Source organism: Bactrocera oleae, chromosome 2 (genome assembly GCF_042242935.1).
Source record: "Bactrocera oleae isolate idBacOlea1 chromosome 2, idBacOlea1, whole genome shotgun sequence".
Lineage (NCBI taxonomy): Eukaryota > Metazoa > Arthropoda > Insecta > Diptera > Tephritidae > Bactrocera > Bactrocera oleae.
The window spans coordinates 90103961-90116965 of NC_091536.1; the positions used below are offsets into that span (position 1 = coordinate 90103961).

A 13005-nucleotide genomic window follows, 5' to 3' on the forward strand; every position below is an offset into this window, starting at 1 on the left:
TTATAAGGGAGTCTTGAGAAACTCTCCGGACTCTCTTCAAGACTCTTTACACTCCAAACATTAAAACATGACAATTTAAGTATTTACTAGCGTACTCGTTAAGCCAAAATGTGCTTTACCGCTGAAGTTATTTTGAAAACAAAAAGAAAAAAGAAAAGCTTTGCATGAAATCAATGAATGAATATAATTTATATTGAACATAAATGTCAAGCACTTGCATTTATTGTAATTGATCTTTATAGCCATCTATTTATATACTATACCTCCAAAAATTCACCCTATACCATATAAGAGTTTGTTTTCAGGCAATCTAGTAGACGTTGTTGTATAAATAAATATTTTTCGAGTGAAAGAATTATCCAACTGCCTTGGCACTAAGTACTGTTGTAGGTATTATCCATGTAATTGTTGTTGGTGTGTTGGTTTTTATCATACGTTGCATTAATTCAGCTATTTAATATTTAATTACTATTTTCATGTATTTTATTATTTGTCATTTACACAGATGTCAGTGTGTGGGTATGTACAGCAATGCTTTTAACTAATAATTTCTTTAGCTTATACTATAATTATATACAACTGTTATATATACTTGTATATATACATATATATTTATGTGTATAACATATATGCATTTATATGTGTTTACAATTAATATTATTTATTGTTCCACATAGGCAAGTGTAAGTAAGTAAGATTTTTGTATGTATGTGTCTTATTAATTGCACATATTATTTGTCTTTGACATGTATATGCACACACACACGCATATGCTAAGTGATATTTATGTACGTATATACATATGCTAACAAGGTCTGTGTGTGTGTGTGTGTGGTTGGCATGCGTTTAAATTCTATTTTGTTGTTCTAAATTGTGTTGCATATTGACAATTACAAATAACAGTTAATTTATGTATTGTTATTATTTATATATCTATATATATGTATGTATGTGGGTGTTAACAATAAGTATACACTTATGTAATTGCCTTAAATCGCACTGTTTGACTGTGTTTAACAACTTTTTTCTAATTTTTACTTAATGTCTTATTTGGTAATTATGGGTTTGACATAGGTAATTATAATTAATTAATACTTACTTATAATTACTAATTAATTAATTATTATTTGAGATTTTCTTAAGCAGTATTTTAACTAAAAATATGCAGCTATTTTACTTTAGTAGTTATTGTCTAAAATTTGTTTATCATATTTAATTAACATATTTTTTAACGCTGCATATTTCCATACACATTAATAATAAAGTTATTGTGTCGCTAGCCACTACATTTAAGTAAGATTAATTATATTTTTTTTTTATAATATGCTTATTTTTTATTTATTTCTAAATAATTTTTTATATTTCTTAACATTTCTAATACTTTTTGTAAGTTTTAAAAAATATGTTTTCAGCTTAAATTAATATTTTATTTTACCTTTTAACAAAAAATTCAAAATTAGCGTAATTTATGGCCTGCGCACGCCACGCCGTCGGCTTACCAATAGAAGTTCTCAAGCTTTTGGCGCGAGGCGTGCTTATTGTGGCCGGTTGTAATGCACTAAGGGAACCATTAAATACACAAACAAGCACACACGCTCTCATACATACTAAGCTACATAGTTTTTGCAAATAATTCTATTTTTTTTACCTTATACCTAACCTCACATTCAGCTCTTGCGTCACTGGCAGCTTACAGATGGTATTTTAGAGTTGAATTGCTTTAGAAAAGTTTCTTTGTAAACAATTTTTTTTTTAATATATTTGCATATATTTGGCAACGCTGACAACTGGTAGTGCCTAGGGCTCATTAGGGTTCACACCTAAGCAGCGTCACCAAATATATTTTGCATTTTTTAATTTTAGACTAATATTATGTTGGAAATTAGTTGAAAATTTTAAAGTAAACTCGTTACCTTGATACTTCGAAAACATATTCTAAAACTATCAACTCAGAGCTTTTAAGCTTTGTTGTGTTTTGAACGCATTAATGTGCTTCTCAAGCTTTTCAATGCTCTGCCAACTTTAATTTAAATTTTAAAATGCTCTGAAAGCTTTATAATAGACACAATGTTTTCATGTGCTTAAAGCTTGCTTGCTTGTATTTTCTAAGCTTTATTACGCTCTATAAGTTTTCGAATAGACTGCATGTTTTAATCTGCTTCGCAAGCTTTAGATGTGCAAGCTTTATAGGGCTCTGTACACTTTGCTGAACTCTGTAAGCTGCCTTCTTCTCTCACCTTGACACTCTCAGCAGTAATGCTCTCACACACTCATACGCTCTAACATTGAATCTCTTCACTACCATACATATCAAACTTTAAGATTTAAGTCATATGAAAATCACCTTTGAGTATGCGCGTAAACGTCTTCTTGAATTGTTGATTCGCGAGCGCGTAGCAAAAGGGATTCATCGGACTATTCGCATAGCAAAGAAAATATGAAAACATATAGAGATGCTCGTTGGTGCAGGGTGGATTGCGGCAGAAGCCCTCCACCAGTGCGAGCACATGGTATGGCGTCCAACACGCCACAAAACAGCCAAGTATGAAGGAGATCGTACGAAACGCTTTGCGTGCACGATTCTCCGACTTTGATTTTTGTCGCCCACCACCAACTAACAGTGGTATTTTCTTTTTGCTCTTGAAGTGCTTACCAATCGAGTGCATAAAGTCGCGTTTACTCGAATTCCGGCTGGCCGCTTCACCGCTTGCTTCTCTCTGTGATTTTATACTCGACGGCTTGTTGTTGGTATTCGAGGTGCTGCTACTGCTGCCGCCGGTTGTGCTGATGCCAGCGGCCGAAACGTACCCCGTGCAGATTGTGTTGTCAATTTGTGCGGTGCTTGTTGGTGGCGGCGCCGTCGAATCCATGCTGCTTGTGGCCTGCGTTGTGTTAGCCAACTTGTTGGTAGTTGTGGTGGTCTCGGATGTTTCACGTTCATCAATTTTCTCAAGTTGCGCTGGTGGCACCGTTGTGGTTATGGTTGTTGTTAATTGATTTTGCATGGTGAGCGTCACTGTAGTGGCGGCGGTGGTTGTGTTGCCTTTACTTTTCGTATTCATCTCTAGCGGACTGGAGCTGCGTCGTATTTCCGTTAAGATCACCTTGTCTTCAACTAATTTGGCATGCTCATTGACGCTTAGCAAACTAATAGCTTCTATGCAGCTTTCTCGACGCATTTTGACGAAATCTTCCATGCCTGTGTAGGAAACAAGAAGATGACGTTCAATTTCGACATTTTCAAGCCCATTTGGTGGTGTAAAATTTGTGTTACCATTGGGTGGAGCGGGTGGATTGCCGGTTTCAGGTGGGGAAACACGTTCTGTAATTTTTGGCTTAGGATGTTGCTGTTGCGCAGCTGCAGCCTTTTGCAGAGCCTGTTGCAACAGTTTAGGGTTAGTGACGACTTGATTGGCACGCTCCTGATTGGTCAGCACTTCCGCACGCATGGCAGCAGCGGCTTGTGGTATGGCTTGCCGCAGTGAGCTGGTTACGCTGTCATTAGTGGTAGGTGATGCTAGCATTACAGAACTTTCGTCCATAAAACGCAAATCGGAATGATTGGTAAGTAGGTTATAGGTCATATTTAGTTCGCTGTTACTGCTGTTGCCGCCTAAAGGTCGGTCCGAATAGTCGGAGAGAGGTGTGGGACATTGGAATTGCTCGGGAGGTGGTAGTATAGCTTGCACCAAGCACGGTTGTACCTGGTCACGTGGCACTTCAATTGGCGCGATGTCGACCGGTGAAAGCGGTGATTCAGCGAGTTGTTTTGTAGCCGTACTGGACCGCGAACGCGGTGGCGTAGGTTCCGCTTTGATCTGCTCATCCTGCTGCCGCTCCGTTTCGACAATTTGAGAAAGCGTCGAGCAAGATGTACGCTTAGGTCGATCGCTACTCACGCTTGTATGTACACTCACCTCTTCTTTGCTTTGCGTACGTATAAGTACACCGCTGCGTGTTGGGTTGGGGGATGTGGCCATGGCTTCATTGGACTTGGAATTTGTAGAGCATTGGGTTAAATTACCTTTACTACGTGTAGCAATGAGTGCTGCCTGTGCGCCGAAAACCAGGCCGATTGATGAACGCTTGCGCAGGTTGGCTAGTTTTTGTTGGTTTGCCATTTGTTGTGCTTGATTGACTGAGCTTTCCTCGTCCGAATCAAATGCCGGGCTGCTGGAGCGTTCACTTTTCTCAGTTTCACCAGACCCACCATCGCGTTTACCATTTTCCATTTTACCTTCCGAAATGCGACGCTGCTCATTGACGCCATCGCTGGCAGTGCCGTTTATAGCTTCGGCTTGAGCGAGTGGGTTCATCTGACCTGAGCCACGTTTCGTCGCACCGCTGCAGTTGTTACCATCCTTCGTCGTGGCGCCACCGATCTCTACTTGAGTTTTCAGTATCTTTTCTTCTATAACACCAATACCGGCGGCATGTCCGGCCATACCAGACATAGCCCCCGCACTTAATGCCACCATCGATTGCATTTTCCGCTGCTTGGCTTCACTACGTTTCTGCATTTCATAGGCGGTACGATAAATACCACCGTACAAGACAAATAAAACTACGAGCGTCGTCCAATAGTAGCCAATAATAAGCGCCGTATTAAAAACCGGATCTTTAAGAAACTGCACAGCGCACTGCCCGGGCAAGAGATCACGCTTGCCCGTAAAGTGTTCCCAACCAAATATGGAGATGAAAAATAGCAACGCCGGCACAATCCACGTAATGGTGACCATATAGATCACACGTTTTCGGGTGCGCCAACTACGATATTTTGCCGCGATCTTTACCGAACAATATCGATCGATGGTTATAAGCAGCACTGTATACTGTGATGCCAAGCAAACTGTGTAGTCAACGGAGAGCCAAAGATCACAAAGCAACGGTCCCAAATCCCAGTAGCCCATCAACACGTATATCGTGTAGAAAGGCATTGAAATGGAACCTACAAAAGAGGAGTATAGACTCAACTGTATTTTACACCAACTCAACCGCAAACTTACCGATAAGCACATCTGTGGCAGCTAAAGATGCTATAAAATAATTGCTTGGTTGTCGTATATTACGATCCACAATGAAGGCAAGCAGTACAAGCACATTACCGCCCACCGTCAAGATAATGCAGATCGATAAACACAGCGCGATTAGTATGCTCTGCCAGAGCGCAAAAGGTGGCAGCACTTGCGAGGGCGTGGGACCGCGTGTAGTCACATTCGTAAAATCTTCCAAAAGGCTATAGTTCAAGCTGCGATTAGCATAGGTCGCCAACATATCCATATCGATATTAGCATTCCAAATGTTCAGTTCACCATTTTCGCCGATGAAAGGATGATACAATTGAGCGGCCTCCAGCAGGCGCTTACATTCGGTATGCTCGACGAAGCGATTAAAAATGGATTTGCAAATATTTTCACGCTCCTTCTTCTGTCGCCTGCGGTAATTTGAAGGGTATTAGGGTTCCATTAAATAAATATACTTATATAAGTGATTGCTTACTCACCACTGGGTTATGAAATCCGGCTTGATGGAGAAAATGGGATCCGTTTTATTGTTGCTGCCGCCAATCTCCAGCGTGGACAGCTCAATATCTGCGTACTCATTTTGTGTGGGCGTTGTCATTTTGTCAGTCACTATATGCAACGCCTATAGATTGTGACCGATGTGGTCGATGTGTGTTTGGTATTTATAGTGCAGTCACTTTTCGATGTTTGCCAAAAGCTGCATTTTAAGTGTTTTTCGGTAATAACAGTATTAGCAGTGTAACCACAAAGTGCTAGCCAGCAAGGACATCTACTTCGGCATTATGGTTTAGAAATCTGCAATGCAAAAGAAACAACGGTGAATTTTACTACTCAGCTACTCTTACGTTGTTGTGTGCGTCCAAAATTTTCCCTGACTTGTGCATTCGTCGAGAATGTGTGTGCTAGCTATATATATTTTGCTTGGGAAAACTTGAATTACACTTTATTTTAGGTTCACTTGCAAATTGCGTTGACAAATTAGTTCTACGTTGCATAATAATTGAATTTGGCTTGGAGCTACGACGCAACAGGTAAGCGACAACAGCATGTTAATTTTCTGCTGGCATACTTTGCTTAAATACTCGGCCACAAACTAAATCATTGCACTATACCTATGCAAATATCGTCAACCTACTGATATGTAATATGTGTCGAGTTTTCATGCCACGTGCCACCTATTTTAAGCGTTTCACATGTTCATCCACTTTCTCGTTCTGAATTAGTGTAGTCGAAATTTGTTTGTAATTACCACTCTAACCAAAGGGACGATAGTAAAAATATTACGAAGTTTTATTTTGTGACTTGATTCCAAATAAGTTGTTTCTCAGTCGGAGTCACACAGTTCATTGAAACTATGTGAATAGCTATGTGGTCTTAGATTTTTGGCTTGAACTTTCTTGAAGGCTGCAAACGAATATTTCTCGGACTTAATAAAGTTTTATTTTGTATCGTTCCTCTGTTTTTGTTTTATGCTTTACAAATTTCCATTACAAAAGAAAAGCTTAGAATATTCACTAAAATTATATAGGATTGAAGAAAATGTCTTCTTTTTCTTGGGTGCAAACACTTCTGGGGTTTGGAATACCGAAACATTTTTCGTTTGAAATATCAGTTTCGAATACTGATATTTTAGTGGATTAAGGTCATAATAGGTCTTAAGGAAATTAGCTAAGCAAAATAAGGGCCATATTATTTGTATCTGTAGAAAATGCATTCCGAGTCCGTTCCAGTTATGCGAATTACACCGTTTAGTATGCTTTTTAATTATGAAGAAAATCAGACTATATACGTTGATGATACGATTCGGAATCGGAAATCGACATTCGTGTGAATTTTCGATTAAAATGTTTTTCGATTCAAATTCTGACCGCAATAAATATAATGTTAAAACTTTTCAAGTCAACTGAAAGTAATGTTAATTAACACGATATATTTTATATATATATTTTATAGGAAATTAAAAAAGAATATTGGAAATAACATTTCAACTGCCTGCTTAGTTTTCGAGAAAAATCGTTTCTCATTAACCGCCATCTCTTAGGTTATTACAGTACATGTTGACATGCACCCTATGTACACATATGGTATATTCATATATATATGCACCTACAAGTGCAGTCCATTTCCAACTCGCTTAGGGCGCTCAATTTGTTGTGCACGAATAGCTGCTGTCACAAGTCAACATCCATCGACAGTCGCATTTCAGTTGCAGCAACAACTATCATTATCGCATTTGTTGCATGAGTGTTAGTAACAGTGAAATGCACATTAGCCCGCACATAACATATACCATACACATGTATTCCAAAGCAGATGTTTTCATTTGTGGTTCAGTTTTAACGTAATTTGCAAGTTTTTACTCTTGCAAGTAATATTCTCGTGAGACATGGTACAAAGTGAAAATTATTTGGGTTGTGGTTATGTTCAAACTATATGTAGGGTTTGAGTTAGGGTGTGAATTATCGTAATCTTCATTTAGGAGTTTATGCTTTTTCAACAGTATTTTTTGCAGTGCGGCCAATCTGTTTGAACAATTGGTTGAATATGTTCGATACGTTATCCACTAACACTTAGTGACTTGAAGGCAACTATTGTACATATATTTTATTGAGACGATATTTTCATGTAACTCACATATATTACATAAATATATATGAAATATCTAAAAATTCCAAGAAGAAAGACTTCGATTGTATAAAAAATTAAAGGTAATTATTCTAACCGGTATGTATTTATAAAATATTGCTTTTGAACAGATGTCTACATAAAATAACACACCGTGCACAAAATTCTATACTAGCAATACATTCACAAATAGTTAGCCGAGCGTGGAAAGCTGAGGTTTAACATAGTTAGCAACAACCCTGCAAGCAGCACCATTAAAAACAATTGCTCCTCAATGCATTACCGGCAAAAGTTGCAAGCTGATTTGTAGCTTATCGCGACAAGCGTGATAAATGAAGTTACACCTTGATTCTGCCACCTCTCATCGATGGTGTTAGTGAAATTACTTTGCACATCAAATTCGTATACGAAGTTAATAGGATTGATGTACCATCAGTATGTGTTGTTGTGCAAAGACACTGGAAACATTGCAATTGACTTTTGCCTAAGTTGACGATTGACGTTGGCGGCTGATGGCTGCCGGTTGATGGGCTAATCTGTTGCATCACTTGTGCCTCACTCTAGTGTGCAGCTAATGCAATTTGAAGGGAAATTGCAATGCTTAGTGTTGCAAGGCCAATAAATGTTTGTGGAAGTGAGCAATAATTTCATATACCATACATCCACAAATACAAACATAATTGTGAACATAAATATATACTTCGAAACTCGATTTCGTTTGAGAAAATCTAATTTCGTTTGTAATCTCTGAAAAATACTGCAGTAGAATTCTCTTTGCGGTTACCTCAAAGTTGCTCTCTGCCTTATTGGCTCTTTTATTATCCTTCACCTTGCGTTCAAGTTCTTAGTTAAATGAAGGTTAAATGAGAAAAATCAAATGCATTTTAGACGCTTCACTTTCGAATTCACCAAAGCGAAGTAATCGATTTGTGGAATGTTATTGGCAATTGCCTTTCAAAGGAAGAAAGATTTTAAGGCAGTTTCGGTATATGAACCGAATATATAAATCAGTTTTTCTTAATTTATTTCAGAAAGTATCTCTACAACTTTTGTTTGGAAAATATCCAAAAAAATTACAATAAATAGAGTGAGTTAAAAGAAAAAAAAAGTGTTTTCTTTGTGCGATCAAATTGCGGAAAACTATTTTTATTTGTTTGCAAATTAACACATATTTAATTGCCATAATTGACGCATACAATTTTGTCAGTTTTTTCGACTTTCTTAATGTGTCAATGAGAAAATTTTGATATGTGTTTAAACGAATGTAAAGCATGATAATATTGCATAAAAAGGGTTTTCTGAAGGTTTTTAGTCAGCTGAAATGTTTAGAAGTCAGACTATAATAACAACTCGGGAGATTAGAGCAAGTACTGAATATACGTCAACTATAACGAAACAATGTAAGTTCAATAATTTGAAGTTTAAGTTTTCTCCATAAACGCCACCAACACTTAATAATTGAAAAAGAGAGGTTTTTTTACGAAGATCCATGCTCCTCATTGATTAGTCACTTCCTTACTCTGCTCTCTTGTCAAACAATTTTAAATGAGAAAACAACAGAAATGTTATAAAATTTAATTAAAGTTATATGACATTTCTTTATCCCATTTTTTCGTCATTATACTGATATACTTGATTTGTGTCAGTTGTTTTTTCAATTTGCTACTTCAGACTTTTTACGTGATGAATGAAGCATAGCGAAGTCGACTATTTACTTTAATTTTCAACTTTTTTTTTCATTACGGAGAGAATAGTTGAATTCATAAAGAAAGTTTCTGCATAATACTTTGACTATTAATTTTATAAGAAATACTTGTACATTCAAAACCCATTTTTAGGTAGTTACATTATGTGAAAATTCCTAGTTGGAAACAAAAAGGGCTATTTATTGAGCTTTCTTTTTATTTAGCCAGATTTTATCATGAAAGTCGTACCATTGCTTTCAATAGATAATATATCAAGATGCCAGAAAAGCTATTAGATTGTGCAGGAAAATTTTACAGTTTAGCGCTTAGTTGCTTCGAACTTGTATATTATGGATAATAAACTAATCAACTAAAAATTTTGAAAGTGAGTTTTACCAGTATTTTGGTTGAACTTGTATAAAAAATTTCAAAAGTAAAAAATTTCGAGAATAATTGTGAGCTTATGCCCGAAAACCGAGTGTGACAATTTGGTGATTATCTCCGAAACGATGTATTTTTGTGCTGAATTCAGTAGTAAAAGTTTTGGTTTTCTCATTGGGACCACATTTTTCATGTTTATGGTATATCTAAGATTTCGCGCAAGGAGTAGTTGTAACGTGAACTACGAAGCAGAATCAGTCCAGTCTTTTAAAGGTGTAAAAATGTTTAGTAGACTGCAAAAAACAGCTGAGCTCTTCGAGAATGCCGAGTCGAATTCCGTTTTTTCTCAAATATATCAAGATTTATTAACATATTAATAAATTTAATTGAATTAAAATTGTTAAAGAATAATCCGAAAGGGAACGCTCCCTAATTTTTTATAATTTTACATAAATGTAAAATCTTAGTATTTTACGTCAAATCAGATAACTATAGCATATCTAAAATCTAGTTCTTGTAACGAATCTTTTGTATTTGTTAAGGGTATTATAGCTTCGTGTTCAATCGAAGTTTCTTGTTAAAGATTTTTTTTTGCCATAATAGTGCGATTTCGAATTCCACAGGATTTACTAGAAAGCCACATAAATCGCTTGTTTCACATGGGAATTTGCCAGAAATCGACATAAACCACTGGGGAAACGGCTAGGCAACAATGTGCCAGGAAAGAGATAAAAGCAAATCGCTTTAAATAAAAGTTTAGACATTTATGGCAGAAATGCTAACATATGTATGTGGTACATATATACATATCTAAATACAAATAATAGTCGTTCTGAAATAGCAAGAGTCTACTAACATTGATGAGTGCCTACGCACAAACACACTGACGTCTATATGTTTTGCGTTTTTTTCATTTTTCAATTTATTTGTCAGTATGTTGGGAAACATTTGTGGGTGTGCGTATTCTCTGGGGTACATTTTGTAGATGAAATAGCGAAACATTAAAGTTATTGGTATTTTCATTTATTATTCACATGCATTGTTATGCATTGATGTAGCTTTTAATTTTAGCAAGAGGCATCTACAGATTTTTGGGTTTAATATTGTGGATTTGTGATATACAAGTATTCACAATAAAACTGCCGGTTATTAATGTATTTTTATGCATTTGAATAAAAATAACGTTTAAATGCATAAAATTAACCATTCTTTATGTTAATATTTCGCTATCTAAAGATAACTTTACATAATTTTTCATAAGCTTACATATCATATCTCAGGTACTCAGGAGCTGGGAGGGCTTCAGATCATTCAAATACAATACAATATATCATTACTGAAATATATACGATTTTTTCTCTGTTTCCATATAACACATTTTTCTACTATTGTAGAATATTATTCACTGAACTCCAATATTCCTTACATGCAACTGGTTGATATTTGCTTAATATACATACAAGTATATATTCGTTCATTGAATAGCTCTACTACAGCTGTTAACGAAAATAAATATTTTTAAAATTCATTGTTTTCTTTATTAAATTTTAGGAAACTGTACTTTGTTATTTATACTTTTCTTGCAAAATGAGCACCATTTAAACTTAAAAAATATCGTTTTTTTTGGTAATTTTTTTATCTTTTTTGAGTTTTGAATTCTGAGTTCTGAAAATTGATAGAATTTAAAACTTGAGATAGTTTGTCATTCTCGCTATTAATGTAAGTATAAAAAACTTCGGCTGTACCGAAATTTTAATATTCTTCACATGTACACTTTTTTTGGCATAAAGGGTAAAACAGATCTTTGTTTTGATCGGTGCATTTCAATGACAGCTGTAAGCTATAATGGTCCTATCTGAACAATATCTTTAGAGATTTGCTTTGGATAATAACCTTTACTAAGTTTCGGAAGATGCTTAGTCAAATAAAGTTTTTCATATAAAAACTTGAGTTTGATTGGTCAATTGTATGGCAGCTATATGCTATAGTTGTCTGATATCGGCGGTTTCGACAAATGAGCAGCTTTTTTAAGAGAAAAGCACGTGTGCAAAATTTCAGTACGATATTTCAAAAACTGAGTGACTACTACGTACAGACGGACATAGTTAAATCGATTCTGCTTCTTACGCTGATTTTTTATATATATACTTTATAGGGTAACCGACGTTTCCTTTTGGGTGCTAAAAATATCGTGACAAACTTAATATAAATTGTTTAAAGTTCAATAAGAACCGTTTAATATTGCGTCAGCCGTCTACTGTTAGATTTATTCTAAGTACACTGGCCCAATTGCCATGACACTAAAATGGTTGCTTAAAATAATTCGATTTACGAAAGTGTTTTTGAATATTCATTCTGTCAAAATATGAAAACGATCGATTTTATTAATCTCTAGACTTGAATACCTACTGAATTGTATGCATAAAAATGCTGTTACTGAATCAGCAGTCAGCCTCCGAATTTTCGTTTCATTGATATCACTCGAATAGCATATAAGCATTTAGAAGAATACTCTCTCTTTTCATGGAACTTAAAATTGAAAATAGCTATTTTAAATTTGTAGTAAAATGTAATTAAAACTCACCAATTGTTTACACTCACACATCATAATACAACAGTCAATTAAAATTTGTTCAACATATTTGCAAATTCTTCGTGTAAATAGTGGTTAACCCTACAGCAAACACTCTGAAAAATCCCACAATAATGACAGACAAAGTTAACGGTAAATCAATAAAAAATATTTGAAATAATAAAAAATCGAACGAACGTGCTGAAAAGTGACACATCAATTACAAATGGATTTGCACACCTTTTTAATATAATGGCGAGCAAAAAAGGCGCAAAATTCTTTAGTTAAACAATATTGACACTTCTTCAATTTCCATGCTAATTAAAATGTGAAACAAAATAAATTCACACGCCAACTTATTTACATGAAAAACATGACAAGGCTTTTACGCGCAAAGACAAGGTTATGGATGGCTATAACGGTGTATTTGTATTTATATCATAGCATGAAAATGCGAACGAGGAAATTTTGAAAAAAAAAATTGAATATTTTTTATATGTTTCTCACGCACATGCCTAAGCAGTAACTTAAATGTTAAAGAGCGAAAAGTGTAAAAATATTAGAAACAATAATCAAAACATGAACTCGTGACAATGTAACAATGGGGATAACGGGCAAGAAACGGTTTTTCAACTCCATGAAATCAATATTAAGCCTACGATGCTAGTGTTAAGCCGTATGTGACATCGCTGTGGGTGGCGAATTCAAGTAATAAATT

The 13005-nt window shown here is 35.5% G+C and overlaps 1 protein-coding gene across 3 annotated transcripts in view; it reads right to left on the reverse strand.

Annotated features, from left to right (window-relative positions):
- Window positions 1-1293: 1293 nt before the first annotated feature.
- The window catches only part of mAChR-B (muscarinic acetylcholine receptor), an 89678-nt gene continuing 77966 nt past the window's right edge, over window positions 1294-13005 (reverse strand). For 2 of the 3 annotated variants that reach the window (XM_036356809.2, XM_036356810.2), the window contains 3 exons: window positions 5504-5819; window positions 5007-5434; window positions 1294-4948 (listed from right to left, as the gene is read on the reverse strand). In XM_036356809.2, coding sequence (XP_036212702.2) covers window positions 2325-4948; window positions 5007-5434; window positions 5504-5622 — 3171 coding nt within the window. In that variant the 5' untranslated portion in view covers window positions 5623-5819 and the 3' untranslated portion in view covers window positions 1294-2324. The remainder of the gene's footprint in view (window positions 4949-5006; window positions 5435-5503; window positions 5820-13005) is intronic. The other variant, XM_036356811.2, reaches the window with a different exon arrangement.